This window comes from Crotalus tigris, unplaced genomic scaffold (assembly GCF_016545835.1).
Source record: "Crotalus tigris isolate CLP2741 ecotype Arizona unplaced genomic scaffold, ASM1654583v1 scf7180000017605.3043972, whole genome shotgun sequence".
NCBI classification, from domain to species: domain Eukaryota; kingdom Metazoa; phylum Chordata; class Lepidosauria; order Squamata; family Viperidae; genus Crotalus; species Crotalus tigris.
In genome coordinates, this window is record NW_024096508.1 from 1,872,707 (window position 1) to 1,897,818 (window position 25,112).

General features: G+C 43.0%; 1 protein-coding gene across 2 annotated transcripts in view; it reads left to right on the top strand.

Annotated features, from left to right (window-relative positions):
- The first annotated feature begins 2,432 nt into the window (after positions 1 to 2,432).
- SAMD4A (sterile alpha motif domain containing 4A) overlaps positions 2,433 to 25,112 on the top strand; it is a 157,399-nt gene continuing 134,719 nt past the window's right edge. The window contains exons 1-2 of one of the 2 annotated variants that reach the window (XM_039321170.1): positions 2,433 to 2,883; positions 4,721 to 5,497. In XM_039321170.1, the coding sequence (XP_039177104.1) occupies positions 5,302 to 5,497 (196 nt within the window). In that variant the 5' untranslated portion in view covers positions 2,433 to 2,883; positions 4,721 to 5,301. The remainder of the gene's footprint in view (positions 2,884 to 4,720; positions 5,498 to 25,112) is intronic. The other variant, XM_039321161.1, reaches the window with a different exon arrangement.

Sequence of the window (25,112 nt, forward strand, 5' to 3'; positions counted from 1 at the left end):
AATATGCATAAGAATTATCTTTTCAGTTTTCGCCCTCCATAGGTTTACTGCAATCCAGGTCTTATCTCTATTCTCCAAGAAGAGACCTGGCAAAGCCCTTCTCTTGCAGGTTGTTCTGGTTTGGGGCTAGCGTACTGGTCAATCAGAGACACTCCTTAAAGCTACACAGAGGTGAAGTTGTTCACCCACATGCCTTATAACTCAAAAAACAACAGTTATCCATTTACCCAAAAGGTGATTTTGAAGCTCATGTCCATCTCTGTCTCTCTGTCTCTCTGTGTCTCTGTCTCTTTGTCTCTCTGTCTCTGTCTCTCTCCCCCCCCCCCACATGTTGCTATGTGAGATGGGAAGGAAACATGTACCTGTACCCAGTGCTTTTTTTTGTAAAAAAAAAAAAAAAGGTGCCAGAACTCACACATGTCATACAACCCGCCTTGCCTACCCTACAAGGTTCCATCCAAAAAAGGTGCCGGAACTCCATTTTGGGCGTTCTATGACAAAACAAAACCCTGCGGCTGTACCTATTAGTGAACTGAATATATACTCCGATAACATCTTGCCTCTAGCTTGCCTTTTTTCACCCTGGAATAATGTCCTATTTGAAGATATGGATGGCTTAAAAGATTAACAGAGATCAGATCTCTCCCATCAGAAATCCCAAAGGGCTGTTGCAGAGCTGTGTACAGTATCTGAAGGGAAAAGACGTTTAAAGCATGAAAAGGTGTCAAGGTAGCCCTTGTCAACAACTCCTTAAACTACATATGTGAAACACCATTTTGCCTTCAGATCCAAAATGCTGCAGAGCCCTAGAGTCAAACACAGTGAGAGCAGGTCTATTATCAATTGCACAAAGAGATTATTGTGCAACTCAGAGTGACTGATTTAAATGATTTAAGGAATTGTTCTGTAGGCTCAAGTGTTTTTAGTAGTATAATTGGAAAAAGGCTACAAGCAAAACCAGAATTAGTTGTGTTGTGTTTTCCTATTTTAATTAACATGAAGAGAGCTATCGCTGAACCTGTGCAATGGTGCACAATCTTGTGGGGGCAAAGAGACACATCCCAGAAAGTTGATACAAAAACTACAATTAATTAAATAGAATGGAGCCAATTATGTGCAGTTAATATGATCATCATTCCCCTCTCTTTACAGATTTCACCTTTGTGATTTTATATTCACTGGAAACATTTGGTGATACATATTAAAAGAGCCTGAAAGCCACATCCAAGGTGTTTGGAGACTATGGTTGTGCAGTGCTGGATTAATCAGCAAGCACATAGCTTGTAAGGACATTAATGCATCTTGATGACTGGGAAACATTTTCCTGAAAGATCTAGAAATCCTTCTCCCTTGTCATTGGAACATGGCATAGATCAAGCAGAGAAAGTTGGCAGAGTCTCTGAGGACAAAAGATAATAAAGCAAGAAGGGACTGTGAGCTGGTTGTAGATAAAATATCTTGCAGTGCTACAATATAAGACTGTCTTGGAACCTTGACGTAACAGTCTGGTTTTGCAGACAAAAGTCTATAGCTTCTCATAGGTTTCACTGATGTAATTATTACCACTCTAGGTGTTACTAAGGTGGTACAAGTCTGCAGTCCTCTTACCCATCATCTTAGGAAGCTGGTAACCAATCACCCCCTTTATGGAAGTTGTGAGTGACTCTCAGCAGGCACTAAGCTCTCTCCTCACTCCCTACACAGGCATACATGCGCGCCCACCTGCTTGCACACGCACCTGAGGCAGGTGTTCTCTTTACCAGGGCTAACCCATTGCCATGTGAGGAACCTGGAGTAATTTTGCAGGTCTGCGCCAGCCGCTCGTTGGGTGCGTTAGGACGTGTGTGGACTTCTTCGCAACCCCCGCACATATCTCCCGATCTTAAACCAGAGAAGCACAATCTGCAATGCAGCAGCAACGTTTAGAGGAGGCACTCCAATGTTGCTGGGAGGTTTGATGGGCTTTCTTTCTCGGCAGGCACGAAACTCTCACTCGTGCCTCATTACAGCTCACTCATCCAAGACCAGGTTTGTGTAAGGGTGCGAGGTTTTTTGTTTTTTTTTAGCGGCCTGCTTTCGCAAACATGATTTCGAGGGGGGGGGGCGGTGGTACGCGTTAGGAAGAGGGAAGTGGGACATCTCGGAGCCATGTGCCACCCAGGAGAACCAACCTGTAGGCAGGTACTGGGCCAGAAGTGGGCGGCTATCCATTTCGAACAGACGTGGTTAGCGGGGGGCTTTTGCGGACGGGCGTGTCCTTTGCAAGGCAGCAAAAGTGCGGGAGCGCGAAACGAAGCGCAACAAGCCGCCTGTTCGCAAATGCAAAGTCTCCTCGCGTCGGGAATGACAGCAGCGAGCAGCTGGAGCCCCTCCTCCTCCTCCTCTGCCGCGCTCCCGGCTGGGGTGGAATCGAGTTGCGCTCCGCCCCTGCAGCCAATCGCGCCCCGCGCAAAGCCACCACGGCCTCGCCTCGCCTGGGGCTGAGTCAGCGGCGGAGGAATGCGAGGCGCCCCCTGCTCCTCGGGGAGGGGGCGTTGCACCTCCGCTGCCGAGGCCATGACGTCATGGGCTATGCTAATGACTAGCATGTGAGGAGCGGGGGCTCCGAGGGGCGCGCGGCTCACTAGTGCAGGAGAAGCAGGCGGAGAGAGACGCGGGTCCGACGGCGCGCCCGGACGCCGCGCAGCTCTTGCTCTGTGCCGCCGGGGTCGCCTTAGCTGGTGCGCGGGCTCGCCATGGCCCTGCCCGGGCACCGCCAGACGCCGCCGCCGCCTCCTCCACCGCCACCTCCGTCGCCGGCTCCTCTGCCTCTTCTTCCTCAGTAAAGGGTCAGCCAAAGCCGGCAAGAGAAGGACGGCGAGCGAGAGGGCGCGCGACAGCCAGGTGGGCGCTCCGCATAGCGTGAGGGAGGCGGGCGAGGAAGCGGGATGGTCGTGCGGAACAACGGGCGAGCGCCCTTACTCTGCGGCGCCCTTCCTCTTGTCCGTCAGGAGCGAGCCCGGCGTTCTCCCGGGCGCGAGGGGATTCCCGGCATGAAGCCGGGGACGCCAGTCTGTCGCGGGGCTCTGAGGACGCAGAGCCAGGGGGCGCGGCTGGGAGGCGGAGAGGAGCTTGGCGGAGGTCTGTGGCGAGGAGTAGAGAGCCGCCTGAGGGCGCGGGCAGTGCCGGGTGAGGTGCCCGAGTCCCTCTACGTTTGGCTGGGACAGCTCATGCAGTCCCGGCCTCGAAGTTTATTTGGGACCGGCGCTTGCCTCCTGTACAGGCGGAGGCGGCGGAGGGGGGAAGGGCAAAGGTTGTTGCTTCTCCTTCCGATACCCTGAAAGTTTCCGGGCCGATCATTTGGGGATGGTGGGGCTACTCCTTCTAGAAGGCATCTAGTTCTTGAGGACTCACCTGCTTCAACAGTATCGAAGCCCATTACAGTAAAATGCTTTTCTGGGACAATTATTTTTTCTGCATCCATCTGCGCTTGGGAGATGCCGGCTCCCCCATTGCCCTTCCTGGCATAGACTCTCAAGCGGTAGTCTTCACCTTGGAACTCTCCAGAAGTGTAAGGATTCCAATGGCTGCTTCCGTAGCCATTGCCATCCTGGCTGCAGCGATGGGAGTTGTAGTCTGGAGCATCTGAGCTAGGTTGGGGGAAGCCTTTTCTGTAGATTTGCAGCCCCCCCCCCCAAGAAGCTGCCCTCGGTAGAGATTTCAGCCCGCAGAGAAAATGAGAGATGGACGCCACCTTGTGAAATAGATTTGAATATAAGTGTGTGAAGTGCATGCAGGACAGTCTGGGAGTGTGAACACTGATTGGAGAAAGGGGGACAGCTGGTGTTCATCCCATATATTTTTTTAAGCAGTATGAAAACGAGCATCTATAGTGAGTTTCCTTGGGTCACCACCCCCTTCCCCCCTCCCTCTCCCGTTTCTCTGAACCGTGTGTGCTGTGGTCTTGGGAAAGGAAGGGCGGGTGTCAGAGAGTTTATTTTTGTCTCCTGCCTGCTGCTTGCTTGGAGCCTACATCCAGCGGGGGCTGGTGGTGACTGGTTGGGAGATGCTTGAATTCTGTAGCTGAAGCAGCAGCCCTTCTCCTCAGGAGAAGGAGGGAGAAGGGAGGGGAGAGCACCAGAACCTGGGCTGGTTTGCATTAGCTATCTATAGCCGCAGTGTTAAGTTCTCTCCCCCCCACCCCCTTTTCTCCTTGTGCATGAATGATCAGTTGCAGCCCTGTCTCTCCCAGCCAGGTACATTCCTATCTTGGGGGGGGGGGAGGAGAGACTGCTTAGAATGTACAATAAGCAACAGGGAGCTCTGTCCTCCTCACTGCTGTGTAGCAGGGAGGTTCCTTTTAAATCTCTCTGATGTGAAGCCCGCACCTCTCCATCACTCCCTCTGCTGCCTGTGTGTGGGCTGCATTTTTAGTGTCTCAGTATCTCTGTGCTCACCTCTTCCTTTTTCACAGAACCTGTTATTTCTTGGGAGGGTGGTCTTTAACAAAAAAGAAGACACAACCCTTTGCTGCCCCACACACACAGCCCCAAGCCATAGTCTCCCTCTCTAACCCACCCTCTTGCTCTTGGTGATTGCTGATCCCAAATTTCCCTTCTGTCATATTAGGAAGTGAGATGCTTGTTTGTCATGCTGAATCATAGTGTTGCCTTTCAGAGTATCTCATCTCACAGCAAAATTCTTTTTCTTTCTTTCTCCATCCCCTCCTCCCCTCCAACAGTTGTGAAGGCTTCTATTTTCTCCACTTCCCTTAGCAAGGAATGCTGTGACTGTGGATGGTCCAGAAAGCTGCCGGAGGAAGGAGAGCCAGTGCCAGCCCTGGGCTAAAATAACCAGACTGGAAAAGAGCAAAGAGGGAGGGGGAAGCAAAACACCCAGAAGAAAACAGCTACACAATCCATATCCTCTCACAACATCTTCATACATTGCTGTGCCTTGTCGAGAAATAACAGCTGTCTAAGTCCACACACAGAAACCACACAGTGTGTCTGTTTTCCCTTGCCACCATGTGACATCGTCTTTGGCAGAATTAAGAAGCAGCCACTGGCATTTTGGACACGCGAGGAAGAAGAAGAGCAAGCAAACCTCCAAATCTGTCTTCGAATATCTGTCCTATTTCTGCAGTGACAACGTTGTAAAATAGAGGTTTAAAAGGGGAGGTGGGTGGGAAGTAAAAAAGGAACTTCTAAGGGATTCTCCTACTTTTTCTTCCTTGCAAAAAAACATATCAGGGAGTGCCCCCCACAGTTTTTTTTTTCTCCTGTTCTCGTTATTGCATGCAGACATTCACTCATACCAACCATGATGTTTCGAGACCAGGTTGGAGTATTGGCAGGTTGGTTCAAAGGCTGGAATGAGTGCGAACAGACAGTTGCTTTGCTTTCCTTATTGAAGCGAGTGACTCGGAGCCAGGCCCGTTTCCTTCAGCTCTGCCTTGAGCATTCCCTGGCCGACTGCACAGAACTGCACGTTCTGGAAAATGAAGCCAACAGCCCTGGTAAGTTCGCCCCCCCCCCGCCTTGTCTCCTCTTTCCTCCTTTCCTCCCCTCCCTTTTGGTGCATCCAGACCATTTTGAATGCCACATTGTTCTCTGATGTATATGAGGATGCATAGTCATATTCGAAAGGTGGTGGGTTGGATGGTTTTGGTTTTTTTTTTTATTTTGGATGCTGTATAGAAATTGCTCTTCCAAAACAACCCTCTTAATGGCAACAACTGGGAGTAATTTCCTGATGATACTTTTTCCTCTGCAAGCTCATTCAGTGTAAGCTTTGCTGTAACTCTGGGTAGCATGAATGATTGTAAATGTCTTTTTCTTCCCTCCCATAAAACCTGCTGTCAAATAACTAAGTCAGGTCACGTAGAGTCTGGATTTCCTAGGCTTTTTTTGGGGGGGGGGGAATAGGTTTTCCTCTGTCTTTCAGCAGTGTGCAGAAGAAGCATAATGTTACCTTGCGAAGCATGTTGAATAATTTTTGCCTTTTGCATGTGTACTTGTGTGTACGTATTTATATGACATACATGAGTTTTAGCAATTTGGGGAAGCCCATTCTTTCATAAGAATTTGGGACTGATGTGTTTTTCAGCAAAAACTTCTGGTAGTTCTTTGTGGCGTTGCCAATAAGTTGAAATACTCATTATTTTACTATAGAAAATATGTGCATGTTTACATTGATAGTTTAGAATTTGTTTATATTGTATTTCCCCTATGAATAAGGATTACATTATTGGAATATCCATGTAGCAAACCCATGATATACAGCAAAAAAGAATTAAGTGTTCATTGTGCATGTATTAGAGAAGAGATGGAGGAAATTGATTTTTTTAGAAACAATTGTTTTTCACACTACCTGTGATTAAAGAGTCTGGAAGTTCAGCAGCACTAGAGGACTACAAATTGTTTGTCCTCTGTCTAAGAGCAAAAAAAAAAAGTCATTTTTCTCAACAGTGAAAAAAAGTTTTGACATCCATATATAAAGTTTCTTTTTAAGTTCTCTGGAGCCTCCTTGTAAAATCCTTGTGCAGATACTGACAAAAATTTACAAGGCATGACATTTATATAATGTCTTGTATTTTAGATTATATAATGTATTTTAGATTTTTCTTCACATATATTATCCCAATAATTTTTATCAGCTCTGTTATGTATTTCCATGTTATTATCCTTATTGCCAACAGTGAAGATTTAGCTTAAGAGATAATGGTAATTATTGGCTAGTTCACATATGCATACACATTTATTTGGTACTGGCATAACATGCTATGCTGATCGAGCTATTGTGATTTGAAAATGATAGTTTATAGAGAATTATGTGGTACATTTTTAACTAGTTTTATCACATTCATTAAACCATGGCTGAGTAAAGCACAACTGCTTAGAACTTGCAATTTATGGCCAAGAGAAGGTCTGAACTGGAGGCTTTGCACACATCCATTTAAACCTTTTATATATGCATTTTGTGATAGGCTAAACCAGAATTTGTCAACCCACGGCAACTTTAAGATATGTGTGGACATGCTGCCTAGGGAATTCTGGGATTGAAGTCTCTACTTGTTTTTTCTTTAACAAGTCTAAAGAAAAGAAAAAACAGGGGCGACATGATAGCAGTATTTCAGTATTTGAGGGGCTACCACAAAGGAGTGCATCAAACTATTCTCCAAAGCACCAGAGGTTGGAAACTGACCAAAGAGAGAAGCAACCTGGGATTAAAGAGAAACTTCCTAACAGTGAGGACAATTAACCAGTGGAACAGCTTGCATTCAGAAATCATGGGCACTCCATCATGAAAGGGTTTTAAGAAGAGACACTAGACCAGTGGTTCTCAACCTTCCTAATGCCGCGACCCCCAACCATATGGTCATAAGTCGAGGACTACCTGTATTTCCCTGCGGGCGGGGCAGGAGGAGGCGTGCACGCTCCGCCTCCTCCTGTGGCTGCAGCGTACGCTGGGCAGGCCGAGGGTGCACGCACGCCGTTGCCCAGCAACCACCTCGACCACTGGAGCACCGCGCATGCGTGGTGCTGCCCCCTGCGCTGGCCGAGGCGTAGCTGGCAAGCGGCAGTGATGGTGCAGGCCGACCACTGGCTGGGCCACCAGCTGGCCCAGCCCAAGGGAGGTAAGGTACCCGCTGAGCCCCATGTGCGCCAGCAACCCTCCCTGTGCCCGCTGCTGCCCCGCTAGCCTTACCTTGGCCACCGCACGTTCGGTGCGGCGGCAGGCAGGCCCAGGTGCTCCTGGGCGGCCATGGCACGCGGCAGCGAGGGCGCAAGGCGACCACCGGCTGGGCCACCAGCTGGCCCAGCCCAAGGGAGGTAAGGCACATGCGCCAGCAACCCTCCTTTCGCCCGCCGGCCTCCCACCTCCCACCCCTGGCCCTCTTTTACTTACATTTAGTAGTTGCTAAGCAGGGAGGGGTGGAAACGTCCAGAAAGCTCACCTTAGCAGCAGACTACTTGCAGCACCGTTTGCAGACTGGGACGTTTGGCGGGCTCAGCAGGGCAGAGACAGCCTGGACAATTCCTATTGGTTTTTGAAAGCCAATAGAATTAGACTCTATTCAAGAGAGTCTATTATATTGGCTTTCAAAAGCCAATAGATTCTATTGGCTTTCTAACGCCAATAGAATAAAGTCTCTTGAATAGACTCTATTCTATTGGCTTTCAAAAGCCAATAGAATAAGAGGGAGTAGCACAGCTAAGGAAAAGGGGGAAAAATGGCGGACTGTGTTGTTTGGCGACCCACGTGAAATGGTCGTTCAACCCCAAATGGGGTCGTGACCCACAGGTTGAGAACCGCTGCACTAGACAGTCCCTTGTCTGAAATGGTATAGTTCTCCTGCTCGAGCAGGGGGCTGGACTAGAAGACCTCAGTAATACAAACTAAAGGATAGTGGTTTTGCAATAATTATTGATAGGGGTGAGATATGGGAGGAAGAGACTTCTTTAAAAAATTAAAATATGAGAGAAGGTGTTGATTTATCCAAATTCTTTATACTTGTCTAGAGTCCACACATCTTAAAGTTGCCAAAATTGAAAACCACTGGGCTAAACAGTGAAGCAGTTCAAGAATGATAAAATATCTGCAAATGCTGCCAATGAAAATCTTATACTGATCTAAATATATACACAATATGCACTTAGCTTGCCATATAATACTGCTATATTATATATTGTAATGTATTACTATAAAATACTAATATATTCAGAGTACTAAAGTCTGTAGTCTTGAACACTAGCTTTTCCCAATCTGGCACCTTTCAAATGTTTTGGGTTTGCAACTAAGGAATTTTGGACATTTTGTTCTAAAAGAGTGCCAGATTGGAAGGGCTGCTATATTTTTTAGATCAAGTAAATGTTTGAGGTTAGGCTGATAGCAACCTGAAAAAGGGGAGGTATGTTTTCTGAGATAATACTCAATGTGTGGAATCATTGTTACACGATAAAACCTAGGTTTCAAACATTTCTAGAGTGATACTTTAAGATGCTTTATACTTTGCCTAGTTTGTGTAAACTGTGTTGGAAGCAATGTTGAGAGGCAACACATTTTTTCTTATATAAATAAACTTGGGCTAACTTTTGAGTAGACCTGCATAAGATTGCATTGTGAGTAGCAAACTGAGAGGCTGCTCATTCAAGCTTCCTGTCTGCCTTGGATTTATTAGACAAACCACACTCTTACTGTAGCCTTAGACTTCCTATCTGAAATAAAGAACAGTGATTTCCTTTCTTAAAAGAATGGGGATCATGTGTGCCAATGCTTTGAGCATTCTAGGACATTACCAGGGAATGGATTCTCACTTGGCTAAAACCCTGGCTCCTTTCAATCTCCTCCTCTCAGTTGAAAGCCTTAGACTCAACTTCAGTCTCCGCCTTTAGAGGGGAAGCTCTCAGAGAAGAGCAGCTTCAAGGAGCCAGGGCAGTGGTGGGATTCAGCCAGTTCACACCAGTTCAGCAGAACCGGTAGTTAATTTTTTGTTGCCCAGGCCCAGAATGGACTTCCGGAAGCAGCATCCACACTAAGATTGTGGATGTTCACATTTGAATCCCACCACTGAGCCAGGGATAAAGCCTTCCCTAAAAGATTCTTAACATTGTCACTTAGGGAATTTTCAGGGAAAAGATGCAGGACACCTGGAGCAGGAGTATTTTGCAGGTGTCCATAATACTGCAAATGTTTCTTTGATTGGTGAGGGAGAGAATGTCTTTGGGTTCAAGCCACAGGGCCAAGTTTACCCATCTCAGTTCGGTATAAAAGTTCTAATACAGTTAGTCAGGAAAAATACATTGCTGATTTCAGAAGTATGTTAGTTTTTTTTTATTTTTTTAACAACCAAAACAACTGAGCATGCTCAGTGTAGCTTCTTATAAATACTTCAAGTGTGCAAAGTGCAGCTGAATCATGGAGAAAGCTTATGGTGGTGATGGTGATGATTTCAAGTAGAGGTTTTGACAACAGAGATTCAAGCTTTTTCAGTGGATTCTCACATTGGTCTTTTTTGGGAATGAACTTTTTGATTTAGTTTCTTTATCCTCCGTAAGACTGAGTCAGGATTGACAATAAGAACTGAAAAAATTGTGAAAATGAGTAATAAAATGCTCTTTTGGAGAGAGATGAACCTAGGAACTGTTGATATATGTCAGGGGTGTCAAACTCACAACGTCATGTGACGTGTCGCGACGTATCGTGACCTTTTTTGCCATTTCTGGCAATGGGGTGGGCACAGTTTCGCTATGATGCATCCGGCCTGTGGGCCGGCAGTTTGACACCCCTGATATATGTCATTTCCTGATATCCTTCTGGTATTAGTAGAGTATATCTGTTTGAGGTAAAGTTCATCTATGTAGACTCAATTGGCTTTTTGTTCATTGGCACACTCTGGTGTCCTTCTAAATATTGTGGATAGACTGTTTTTAAATCTATGCATTCCAATTATCTTAAAAACAGTTATACTATAAATTAGGTATGGTTTTACAGTAGGGTAAAAGTTCTATTAAATGTAGCTTCCTTGGGGGGGAAAATCACAAAATAAAAAATTCTGAATATTCCTCCTCCTCTTCCTCCTCCTCCTCCTAATAAAATATCCTGAGTGAAAACTGAACAAGTAGCCCCCTGTCAACAGAAGGCATCCATTAGTAGATGGGAGTAATTGTCTTTCCTCAATTCTGCTTGAAAATGGAGAGAGAGGAAGGGAATTTCCATTGCAGGAGCTTGAGGGAAGCTACATTAAGCATTTGGATTTGGTTTGGTTTTTTACTGATGGGCTTGAGCTAGATCAGGTAGCATATCAAGAGATTAAGAAGCTGGACTATGTGGCTGCATTTGTTCTCAAGGGCTTAGAGAGCTCTTGCTACTGCCCTTGCTTGCAAGTAATGCTTTGTACTGTATGTATAGAGCTAGTCTGATGTATGGATATGTGTGGTGTTGCCATCTATGAAATGCTGGGCACACATTGCTATTCCTGGAATATTTGAAAATATCAAATATATGACCTTTGCTTCTGCATTATGTGTTAGTTTATCCTCAGACTTTTAAAAATAATTCATTTAACTATTCCTTGAGAATGAAGAACTGTAGTCTGCTGATAGATTATTTAGTGGTGTTCTGAGTAACGGTGAAGCCTCAGAGGCCTTCCCTGTTACTAATGGCATTAAGCAAGGCTGCGTGCTGGCACCAACCCTGTTCAGCAGGATGTTCTCAGCCATGCTGTCAGACGCCTTTCAAAACAGCTCAGTGGGAGTTAATCTGAGGTACAGAACCGATGGGAAACTGTTCAACCTGCGAAGACTTCAGGCTGTCACCAAGGTAAAGGAGACTGAGCTACGAGAGCTCCTCTTTGCCGATGACTGTGCCCTTAATGCAGGATCGGAGCAGGAAATGCAAGCCAGCATGGACAAATTCACAGCCGCTTGTGACAACTTTGGCCTCTTCATCAACATGAAGAAAACTGAAGTGATGTACCAGCCAGCTCCAAAAGCCCAATATCAAGAGCCTACCATCACAGTAAAGGGACAAAAGCTGCAAGCAGTGGACCAATTTACGTATCTTGGTAGTACCCTCTCCCGTGCAGTGACAATTGACATCGAGGTCAACTGTAGAATTGCCAAGGCAAGTTCTGCATTTGGCAGATTGCGGACTAACGTGTGGGACCGCTGTGGAATAAGTCTTGCTACCAAGCTTAAAGTTTACCAGGCAGCAGTGCTAACTACCCTATTGTATGCTAGTGAGACCTGGACAGTGTACAGGAGGCACGTTAGGCAACTGAACTACTTCCACATGACTTGCCTTTGTAGAATTCTGAGGATCCGGTGGCAGGATAAGATACCAGACACAGATGTCCTCTCCAGAGCAGGTCTATCATCAGTTTACACTCTGTTGATGAAAGCCCAGATGCGCTGGGTGGGCCATGTTGTAAGGATGCCAGATCATTGCATCCCTAAACAGCTCTTCTATGGTGAGCTGTCTCAAGGAAAGCGATCACACGGGGGACAAAGCGATACAAAGACACATTAAAAGCTTCTCTTAAATCCCTGGATATTAACACCATCTCTTGGGAACTTCTGGCGCATGATCGACCGACATGGCACACCTTGGTGTACCAGGGTTGCCAGACATATGAACACAGAAGGACAATCTTGGCACAAGAAAAGCGAGCACTCCGCAAAGCCAGAGCTGCAAATGCTGAATTAACAGTGTCTACATTTCTTTGTTAAGTATGTGGCAGAACATTCCGTGCTAACATCGGTCTTATTAGCCACCTACGGACACATCGTTGATGGCCCATAACCCACAGGATGTCAAGGTCTTCATCGAAATCGATGGACGAACAACATTTAGTGGTAACAACAACAATGACAGCAACAACAACAATAATAATAGAGTTGAAAGAGACCTTTGAGGTCTTCTAGTCCAACCCCCTGCTCAGGCAGGAAACCTTATACTATTTCAGACAAATGGTTGCCCAGTCTCTTTTTAAAAACTTCCAGTGTTGGAACATTCACAGCTTCTGGAGGCAGGTTGTTCCACTGATTAATTGTTCTAACTGTCAGGAAATTTCTCCTTAGTTCTATGTCGCTTCTCTCCTTGACTAGTTTCCACCCGTTGCTTCTTGTCCTGCCTTCAGGTGCTTTGGAAAATAGCTTGATTCCCTCTTCTTTATGGCAGCCCCTGAGATATTGGAATACTGCTATCATGTCCCCCCTTGTCTTTCTCTTCGTTAAACTAGACATACCCAATTCTAGCAACCCTTCCTTATATGTTTTAGCCTCCAGTCCCCTAATCATCTTTGTTGCTCTTCTCTGCACTCTTTCTAGAGTCTCAACATCTTTTTTACATTGTGGTGGATGCAGTATTGCAAGTGTGGCCTTATTAACACTTCACATGATTTTGTATGCAGAGATCCAGGTTTGCATTCTTGGGGTTTTTTTTCCCCTTTATTCATGTAGCTGCCTTGTGTAGATGATGCACAATCCAGAGAAGAATTTGGTTTAAAGTGTGCATAAGCAGGACTATATGTTTTGTGTCAATCACATCCCACCCTTCAGATCTGGATCTGTTGCACAGCTGTACCATTTGACTCCATTATCACTTGCAAAGTAAACATCCACTTTATTATTTATTACCAATTTTTAAAGAAAATAAAACAGGTTTTGCTGCCTGTGAATGAAATGTTTATATTCCACTGCTAGCACATGTTTTGTTAAGGGAGGGGGATGATGATGCTAAAAATGTGTTATTTTCCCCCTCCCCTTTTTGTCCAGTTTCAGTGTAATTCTGAACAGAGCCCCCAGTGTTCATTGTGGAAGAGAATGGTGTGTGTTCTTCCAGTTCACATGAGAACATAAGGCTTGCAGGGTTTGAGGGCAGCTGTTGCTGGGGCCATTTGATGGTAGCTTCCTGCTGAATTTTGCAAAGCATAGAAAGCTACTCTGAAATTTGTTTTTAGGAAATCACTCCAGGGCTCAATTCCAAGACAGAGAGGTTTCTCTGTTTGAGTTTGTGGTAGTAAACCCTGCTGGGAATTAGGCTATTTCCTTATATAGTCTGTGAGGAACAGTGTTGTGGTGTCTTTCATGAATGCCACCACACTGCTTAAAAGAGTTTAAAGTGATCTAAATCTTATGAATTTAGGTAAGAAAGCAAAGCAGGATTAAAAATAAATTATCTGTTGTAAGAGCATTGGGGGCTGAAGGGTTGAAAGGTAGATGAACGGGCTGTTCTCTCTCTTAGTTACTTCACAGCTAGAGTTTGCAGTTCTTTAGCTGCATTGGAGAGACTTAACATATAGGATGGCTACTTACTTCTCATGTGATAACATTCTTATTCACCTTAACTTTGGTTAAATGTGATATGAGAATGGCTTGCATTTATTTTAAGGTAGCCTATTGGAAAAGTTATGCTTCAATGCTCACTTATTTGAAACAAGTCTTCACAAGAAATACTTTTATGTCAATATGCACAAGATCACAGAGTCATAGACTGAAATATAAAAAAAATGGATAAATATGTATCCAACTTTCATACAATTTCCTTTTGGAGTAAATGTTAGCACTGAAAATAAATAAGAAGCAAGAAGTGTGATTAAAGATAGCAAAACTGATTTACTCTACCACCATTCAGTTTAACTCTCCATACCATTTTCTGCCTTGCAAGACATCCTTAATTTCAGCAGATCCAACTATCACTTTATACATGACCGTTTAAACTTCTCTTTCTTTTTGAAGAACTCATTAACCGCATCCAGCTATACTGTAGCTTCCTTCATTTCTTCCTTTTCATCCCATTTCTTCTTCCTATGCTAGTATTGCAGTTTGATCTTCATTCTCTCTGTATGATCTCAGCATATTTGTTTCAGTATTAGCCATTCATTTTTGTATTCCTTCCACATTCCTTCAGCATTTATTTGTTGACCCTGTCTTTTCTGTTTTATCATATATGCTTCTTAAGCAAACCATTTCCATTGCATTTATCTTAGTTTTGACTACCTCCTAACATGGCTATCTGTAAAGGTATTTAGAATGATCTTGGGGAAGGTATGTGAAAACTATGAAGAGGAAGAGGAAAAGGGCGAGCAGTTAGGGGAACATGGATAAGAAATTCTACAATTCAGAGATGGAAGGAAGTGTGAGAAAAATATCACAAAATAAGCCTTAATTTTGTTTAGTATTAGATGGGATAGCAATAAACTTGGATAGGCTTTCAGTTATTATATCCTACAACAATAAAATAACATTTGTAGAATTCTTGTATCTCTTGTTTGGTCTGGTCTGCCCTGAAAAACTGATAACTTTACTCATTTTCAAATAACAATGAAGGCAGAAACACATAACTGTTTTGTTTCTTTCAACAAACATTCATTATTCACAGTATACCCCTATTTACCAGCATTTTCACATCTTAAAATTTCTCCATCCATTTTCCTAACTAAGAATGAACATTTTACTGAAATATACAAATGCATTTGCTTTTCACCATTTATGTGATTGTTTACTTCTACTTTCATGTCAAACAAAACTACCTTGATCTTTGATAAGTAAATTTTCAAATCCATATTCCCACTGCACCATTTAGGTTAACATTTATAGGAAATCGTTTGGGTTCTCAGGTAACACAACATTATTTTTACACAACAGTTCTCATACATTCACATTCACAACCGTTGCAGTCTATGACAACACAAGCTTCCCTAACGTATTTATAGATAGGCCTTGACTTATGACCATTTATTTAGTGACCATTCAAATTTACAGTGACACTGAAAAAAGTGACTTACAACTGGTCCTTGCACTTATAATTGTTGTAGCATCCACATGGTGTCATGATCAGAATTTGAGTGCTTGGCAACCAGACATGTACAGTATTTATGACAGTTGCAGCATCCATGGGTCACACAGTCTTCATTTGTGACCTTCCCAGATAGTTTCCAGCAAGCAAAGTGATTGGAAGAAGCTGGATTTGTTTAATGACCACGTGATTCACATATCGACTATAGTAATTCATTTAAGAAATGCAGCAAAAAAGGATGTAAAATCAGGTGTGACCATCTCGCTTAGTGACAAGTTCTGGTCTCAATTGTGGTTGTGAATCAAGGATTGCCATTGAGAATATCATACTTGTCTTATTTCTTGCTCATTGTTGAACCATTCACCAAGTATTCTATATATTTTCAAACACATTCAAATTACTCAAAGTCCAACACAATACCATTGAAAAAGAAAAACAAGAAATGCAAGAAGAAACCAGCATGGATGCACAAAGCTCTCTTTGACAAAATGAAAGACAAAAATACAAAAAATAGAAAGAGGGATACATAATTAAGGCAGAATATCAGCAGATAGCCCGAATCTGCAAAGATGAAATCAGGAAAGCAGAGACTCAAAATGAACAAAGAGTTGCAACAAAAGTCAAAGATAATAAAAAAAATGTTTCTTTCAACATATAAATAACAAGAAAAAAGTCAAGGAAACAGTTTTTGTCCACTAAAGAGAGACAATAGCAAGGAAGTAACAAGCAATAGAGAGAAAGCAGAGCTGCTTAATTCATTCTTTGCATTGGTCATCACAGAAAAAGAACTATAACTCAACCTACCAAAAACATAACTGTAGAAGACAGATTAGAAATAAAAATTAAAATAAGCAAGAAAATTGTAAGAGAACACTTGTCTGACCTTGATGAATATAAATCACCAGGACCCAATGGATTACACCCCAGAGTTCTGAAGGAGCTGGCAGATGTTATCTAGGAACCATTGTTCCATATCTTTAAAAAGTCCTGGAGCACCAGGGAACCACCAGAGAATTGGAAAAGAGCTGATGTGGTTCCCATCTTCAAAACGGGAGAAAACGGACCCAGAAAACCACAGACCAATCAGACTAATAGCAATACCTTGGAAGATACTGGAAAAAATAATAAAAAAAACAGCTCTATGAACATCTAGAAACAAAGTTATAAGTAGTAGCCAGCGTGGGTTTGTTAATAGATCATGCCAAACCAATCTTATTTTATTCTTTGACAAAGTGACTAAATTAGCACACCAGGGAAATGCTGTGGACATAGTATACTTGGACTTTAGCAAGGCATTTGACAAAGTAGACCACAACCTACTTCTTGGTAAAGTAGAAAAATGTGGGATAGACAGCTTCACCAGCAGATGGATTTGTAACTGGCTGACAAACCATACTCAATGAGTAGTCCTTAATGGCACTACATCCACATGGAGAGAAGTAAGCAGTGGGGTACCACAAGGCTCTGTCTTAGGTCCAGTACTCTTCAATATCTTCATAAATTACTTAGATGAGGGAATAGAAGGGGAAGTCATAACATTTGCAGATACACTAAGCTGGCAGGAATAGCCAACATCTCAGAGGAGAAGCTCAGGATCCAAAAAGATTTTGATAAACTTGAACAATGGGCTCTATCCAACCAAATGAATTTTAATGTGGAGAAAAGCAAAGTTTTATATTTAAGCAGGAAAAATCAAAGGTGTAAGTACAGATTAAGCGAGACCTGGCTCAACAATAGTAACTGTGAGAGTGTTACTGGATGATCACTTGAATATGAGCCAGCAGTGTGCAGCAGCAGCCAAAAAAGCTGATACAATCTTTGGTTATATAAACAGAGGCATAGAATCAAAATCACATTAGTACCGCTTTATAAAGCCTCAGTAAGATCACACATAGAATACTGCATCCAGTTTTGGTCACCACATTACTTTGGAAAAAATGAAAAGAAGAGCAACTAAGATGATTAAAAGCCTGGAGACTAAAACATACGAAGAACGGTTGCAGGATTTGGATTTTGCTAATCTAGAGGGAAAAAAAGACTAGTTGGGGGGGGGGGAGACATGATAGCAGTCTTCCAGTATTTGAGAGGTTGCCACAAAGAGGTGGGGTAAACTTATTTTCCAAAGTACCAGAAAGCAAGACAAGGCACAATGGATGGAAATTAATCAAGCAAAGAAGCAACCTAGAACTAAGGAGAAACTTCTTAGCAGTGAGGACAATTTACTAGTGGAACAGCTTGCCTTCAGAAGTTGTATGTCCTTCATCACTGGAGATTTTTAAGAAAAGACTGGATAGCCACTTATCTGAAATGGTATAGGATGTTCTGCTTGATTGAACTAGAAGACCAGCTCTATTCTGACTGATTATCATGGGAGAATTACTCATGAGAAAACATGCTACTACTCAAAGGCAAGAAGGTCCTCCAAGGTCCCTTCCAGCTCTATTCTGATTGATTGATTGAAATCAAATACTGTGGTACCTCGGTACTCAACATTAATTGGTTCCGGGAGGCATGATGAATACCAAAAACGAGTACCAAACAAATTTTGTCCATAAGGAATAATATAGTGAGTCACAAGGTAGCTGACACTGACAGGTTCTAGCTTGTGCATTGAGCACCAAACAAATGATGAGCACTGGAACAAAATTTTCGCACTAAAATGCATTGAGTACCGAATTCAATGAGTCACATGATCAAAATTCAGAGTCCTAGTGGACAATCACTTAAATATGAGCCAGCAGTGTCCTGCAGCTGCCAAAAAAGCCAACATAGTGCTAGGCTGCATTAACAGAGGGATAGAATCAAGATTAAATGACGTGTGAATACCACTTTATAATGCCTTGGTAAGGCCACACTTGGAATACTGCATCCAGTTTTGGTCACCATGATGTAAAAAAGATGTTGAGACTCCAGAGTATAGAGATGATTAGGGGACTGGAGGCTAAAACATATAAGGAACGGTTGCTAATTGGGTATGTCTAGTTCACAGGTCGGCAACCTGCGGCTCCGGAGCCGCATGCGGCTCTTTGAGCCTTCCCCTGCGGCTCCCAGCCTCCTCTGCCTTTGCAGAGAGAGACAGAGACAGAGAGAGGAATTGCGCTTCCCTGCTTCTCTCTCTCTCTCTTTCTCTGTGTGTTTTGTGTGTGTGTTGTGTGTGTGTGTGTGTGTGTAAAAAAGAGAGTGCACTCACAGTGTTCTCCGAGGAGCTGAAAAGCTTTCTGGGCGGAGCTCCTCCCTTTGCTGCGTATCTGCAGGAAGCAGGAAGCAGGAAGGGCAGGAGAGAGCTAGCTAGCCCAGCTAGGCTGACTCAGGAATTCTGGGAGTTGAAGTCCATGAGTCATAAAAGAGACGAGGTTGCCTACCCCTGAGATTGTTGGAGAACAACTTAAAGGTTGCCAAGTGAGCAGCAGATAGGAGGGGGGGGGGAGAAAGAGAGAAAGAGAGAGAGAGGGGGGGAGGGGGAGAGAGAGAGAGGAAAGAGAGAGAAAGAAAGAGAGTGGGGGAAGAGGAGTGGCAGACCAAGGGCAGAGAGGGAGGGAGGGAGAGAGACAGAGAGAGAGAGACTCTTTTGACATCTAAAATGAAGATAACACTGCATATATCCTTTTTTTACCTTTGTTTGTATGTAATTTTATTCTCTTAAAGCATTCTCCTGGTGATCATTGTTTTAATAGTATGGATATTCCCAAGAGTCATATTTTTACTTTTATTTTTAATGTGTGTGTGTATTTGTGTGTGTATATACACACACACACACACACAAACTCTCTCTCTCTCTCTCTCTCTCTCACACACACACACACACAAAAAAAAAAAACACCTATAATAAAGATAAAAAAGGATATATGCAGTGTTATCTTCATTTTAGATATCAAAAGGGTTTTGCGGCTCCCAGTGTTTTGTTTTTGGTGGGAAACGGGTTCAAGTGGCTCTTTGAGTGTTTTGGGTTGCCTACCCCTGGTCTAGTTTAACGAAGAGAAGGATGAGGGGTGACATAATAGCAGTGTTCCAATATCTCAGGGGTTGCCACAAAGAAGAGGGAATCAAGCTATTTTCCAAAGTACCTGAAGGCAAGACAAGAAGCAACAGATGGAAACTAACCAAAGAGAGAAGCAATCTAGAACTAAGAAGAAATTTCCTGACAGTTAGAACAATTAATCAGTGGAACAATCTGCCTCCAGAAGTTGTGAATGCTCCAACAATGGAAGTTTTTAAGAAGAGTGGACAACCATTTCTCTGAAATGGTAAAGGGTTTCCTGCTTGAGCAGGGAATTGGACTAGAAAACCTCCAAGGTCCTTTCCAACTCTATTATTATTATTGCTGTTGCTGTTGTTGTTGTTGTTGTTGTTATTATTATTATTATTATTATTATTATTATTATATTTGGATGCTTGGCAACTGGCATATCTTCATGACAGTTTATTGTAGTGTAGTTTACCAACCATGTGATTCACTTAACAATTGTAGCAAAAAACAAACAAACAAACATAAAATTGGGCATAATTCACTTATCTGCCTCCCTTAACGATGGACATTCCAGTCCCAATTATAACCATAAGTCAAGGATTTACATATATATATATATACACACATACTGCTGGAAAATGTGCATAAAAATACGACTCCTGGGCATGTCTATGGTACAAATAAAATACGAACACCAGGAGAATATAAATATAAAAATATACTTTACTAAAAGCTGCCAAGCTTTCGTTTGGAAACTCCAAACATCATCAGGGCTAAGGAGCCAGTAAACAGGGTCAGTACTATGGAAGGAAATAAGGATAAAGGGGTGGTGGAGGAGATGAATGCCAGTAATGAGATAGTGGAAGGAACGATCTGGAAGAACCATAGAAGGAAGCGTAAGGAGAGTAATAAAGAAACATCTGGAACATTAATTAACCGGCCGGGACCGGTGACGCGGTCCATGAGCCGGCTGCAGATGCCGGCAAAACCCATTTAAGTCATCATTGTTTACTGGCTCCTTAGCCCTGATGATGTTTGGAGTTTCCAAACGAAAGCTTAGCAGCTTTTAGCAAAGTATATTTTTATATTTATACTCTCCTGGTGTTCGTATTTTATTTGTACCATATATACATACATATACATATACATATACATATACATATATACACACACACACAAATAAAAGAAAAAAATGAACACCAGGATATAATAAACCAGCCTGATTAATATAAACAAGCCTTTCGTCCGGCCAAAAACTGCCGGCGTCATCAGAGTTAGAATAGAAGGAGATCGGGAAGGCAGCTCATATAGCCTCCTGCCTCTGCGCCCGGCTCCTGGAACAACTAAAAAAGGGCAACACTATTGTCATACTCCCAATGGACAAGGGCAGAGCAACTGTGGTTATGGACAGATCAGTGTATTTTGACAAAGCTCAGGCATTACTTAATGACACTACGGCCTACAGAGTCATCACTAAAAATCTGATGACAACGCACACAAGGCATCAACAAGGTACTTAGCAACCTCAAACGTCAGGGTAAAATCAACGATGACACATTGAGGAGGATATGTCCCAGCGACGTGGCCATGGCTAGGTTCTATGGCCTCCCAAAAGTATACAAAGAGAGGGTCCCCCTACGAGCTATTGTGTCCTTCAGGGGCACACCCACTTGGGGACTAGCCAAATGGCTTAGCGGTCACACCAGCCACTTGGTCGATAACAATGAGACCACTGTGAAATCGGCTGAGGAATTTCTAGAGAGAGTAGAAGCCCCTAAGGATAGAGAAAGATGAGGTAATGATATCATTTGACGTTACCTCACTCTTTACCTCTATCCCTCAAGATCTGGCAGTCACGGCAATAAGGGATCTCCTACAAGAGGGGCCTAAACAACATAAGGACGCTCTCCATACCAATGATTTAATACAGTTGCTAACCTTATGCCTGAAGACATACTTCACCTTTCGGGGCGTGGTATACGAACAAATAAAAGGGATGCCAATGGGATCCCCCATCTCAGGCATTATTGCTGAGGTGGTTCTTCAGCGGCTAGAGTCAATAGTAATGTCTAGGTACCGCCCAAAATTTTGGATGTGCTATGTAGATGATACTTTTGCGATTGTCAAAAGACGGGATAGCGCCAAATTCTTGGAGGAACTGAACTCGGTATATCCAGACATCTGCTTCACCGCAGAAGAAGAGAGCCAAGGCAGTCTTGCCTTTCTGGATGTACTGATCAGCCGATGCCCTAATGGCACATTGTGCACGTCTGTATACCGTAAACCCACCCATACAGACAGAATGCTACATTATAATAGCAACCACCCGGTAGCACATAAAATCAGCTGCATCTGGACGCTATTTAAACGGGTTAATTCCCATTGTAGCACGGGCAGAGCTAAAGCCGAGGAGAAAAACATCTTCATCATATCTTCATGCCCAATGGCTATCCCATGGGGTTTGTGAGACAGCATAGTAGACCACATCGAAATCATAGAGACTCACGTTCCAATGTGACAGCAATGCCAGCCACACGAACAACCCTCCCTTACATCCATGGTGTCTCTGAGGCCACGGCACGGCTGTTGGCCCCCTACAATGTGAGCGTTGCCCATAGGCCCGAGCACACCCTTAGGTCCAAGGTCATGCATCCAAAAGAACCATTCCCCAACGTGGTTGAAGATATATATATCTTTTAAAATATTAAAACAATGTCTTATTTTTGTCGAAACAGAGATTAGACCAGCATTTTCCAACTTTGGCAATTTTAAGGCATCATGGTAGAAATCAGGAGACTATGAGTTCTAGTCTTGCCTTAGACATAAAAGCTGATTAGGGGAATTTGGGCCAGGCATTCTCTCTCAGCCGAACTCGCCTAACAGGGTATGGGGAAAATAGGAGGATTATTAGATACATTTGTTGCTTTGGATTATTATCATCTGGTCATCAAATGAATACCACTAAAGCCTGAAATTGTATATTTTCCAGAGAAACAAGAATGAATATGGTCATAAGGAATGGATAATCCAATGTGGGGTTCCTTTTTTTGTATGTTTTCTCTACCATGTGAATAGATTCAGGGAATGGTATAGGTCACAGGTCGGCAACCTGCGGCTCCGGAGCCGCATGCGGCTCTTTGAGCCTTCCCCTGTGGCTCCCAGCCTCCTCTGCCTTTGCAGAGACAGAGAGAGGCAATTGCGCTTCCCTGCTTTTCTCTCTCTCACTCTCACTCTCTCTCACTCACTCTGTGTGTGTGTGTGTGTGTGTGTGTGTGTGTGTGTGTGTGTATGTGTAAAAGAGAATGCACTCAGTGTTCTCCGAGGATCTGAAAAACTTACTGGGCGGAGCTCCTCCCTTTGCTGCGTCTCTGCAGGAAGCAGGAAGCAGGAAGGGCAGGAGAGAGCTAGCTAGCCCAGCTAGGCTGACTCAGGAATTCTGGGAGTTGAAGTCCATGAGTCATAAAAGATACAAGGTTGCCTACCCCTGAGTTGTTGGACAACAGCTTGAAGCTTGCCAGGTGAGCAGCAGATGGGGGGGGGGAAGAGAGAGGGAGGGAGAGAGAGAGAAAGAAAGAGAGTGGGGGAAGAGGAGTGGCAGACCAAGGGCAGATAGAGAGGGAGGGAGAGAGAGAGAGACACACACACACAGAGAGACCCTTTTGACATCTAAAATGAAGATAACACTGCAAATATCCTTTTTTTACCTATGTGTGTATGTAATTTTATTCTCTTAAAGCATTCTCTTGGTGATCATTGTTTTAATAGTATGGATATTCCCAAAAGTCATATTTTTATTTTTAATATGTGTGCGTGTGTGTGCGTGTGTGTGCGTGTGTGTGTACACACACACACACACACACATACATACATATGTAGGTCAGAAAACAAATATATATATATATATATATATATATATATATATATATATATATATACACACACACATACATACACACACACACAAACACACACACGCACCTATAATAAAGGTAAAAAAGGATATATGCAGTGTTATCTTAATTTTAGATATCAAAAGGATTTTGCGGCTCCCGGTGTTTTGTTTTTGGTGGGAAACAGGTCCAAGTGGCTCTTTGAGTGTTTTGGGTTGCCTGCCCCTGGTATAGGTAATCCTCGACTTACGATCACAATTGAGTCCAAAATTTCCATTACTAAGCAAGACAGTTAAGTGAGTTTTATGACCTTTCTTGCCACAGATATTAAGTGAATCAGTATAATTAAGTTAATAACATGGTTGTTAAGTGAATCTGATTTCCCCATTGAATTTTCTTGTCAGAAGGTCACATGACCCTAGGACATTACAACCATCATAAATATGAGTCAGTTGCATTTGTCTAAATTTTGATCACATGACCGTGGGAATGCTGCCTCGGTCATAAGTGTGAAAAACAGTTATATGTCTCTTTTTTCAGTGCCATTGTAACTTTGAATGGTCACTAAATGAATGGTTATAAGTCTAGGATTACCTGTATATGGGCTTCTCTACAGTCCTTTGAGAAAGTCTGTTTGCGGCTGCCCAGGACTATGTTGATCAGTTCTGTGATGGCATAAAGGTTAAATATATATTCGCACTGAACTAGTAAGAGATGTGTTCCCGGTTCTGAAGAAGCCTTAGCCATCTTTTTTTTTTTTTCATACCAAAAATCCTTGGTTTTTGTCCTTGGCACTCTCATTAAGACAGGATTGACAGGGTAAATGAGTTATATAAGAATTTTCAAGGGGCCAAAAAGTGCAATGGGCAGGGCAACAATAATAATAAGCTAATAAAGACCAGCCTTTTCTGGATATTCTTTCTCTTTGGGGTGGAGCTGGGAGGTATTTGCTTTTTAAAAATGGTAATTGTATTTAAGAATTTACTTCATAAATTTGGTTCACTTCTCACTTCAACTTGGCAAAATACAGTCATCAAGTTTTAGCTGTTTTCTGATTAGAGGGGGCTCTGACAGCTGGAAGAAAGGGCCACGTGTGATCCTGGGACTTACTGCCACCCTTTCCCCCACAAACACACCAAAAATAATTTGGAAGGTTGTTTCTCTTCCTGCAGTTTTTAATGTTATTGCCATTTGTAATATACTATACTTGGAGAAATAGTACAATGAACGAACTTCCCATGTTTCAGTGCAGTAAAGATTAAATGTTAGAAGCAAGTTGGGTTTATTCATGTATTTGTCCCACATCCAAATAGTTATTACAACCTGCCACATCTCCCCTTTCCTACAAAGATTTGTTTTTCAAAGAAAGCAAAGCTTTTTTATCTAACAATTATTGTGTTTGTTCCTTGTGATTTGCTTCCTATTGCAGAATCTTTAGGCATTTCTTTTGGTTTCAAAGCTGATATAGGAGAAGAGAAAATCTACAGAGGATGAAATCTTACCAGGATTGAATTGAGTGACACTGTGGATTTCTCGACCTAGTAAAAATAATACTCAGCTGTTTCTAGACCTTCCTCCCCTTTCCTGTCAGCTTTTCACTCACCTGTTGCCTCTTATCTTAGCTTTATCTTGTTGAAAGTTGAATTCAGTCTTTTAAATACAGAAATGGACCTAATTATACAGTATGAAGAAGGCGACCTTGTCTTAGATTTGTGGGAACCCCCAAAGCTTCAGTCTTAAGTATTCTTAACTGCATGATGCTTCAGTGGCTAGTGAAACATGAACCAGAAAAGGCCTCTGCCCCAAAGAGCTAACAGGGAAACTTCCAGCTATAGCAGAATGAAAGGAAGGAACAGGAGGTGTGCTGAGAGATAAACATAGGCAAATGCAGTTTCATGGTTTTGGCTTTCATTTTAACTGAGTGTTCAGATGGAGAGTTTAAGTGAAAGTCTGCGGGAAGAGTGAGTTTTAAA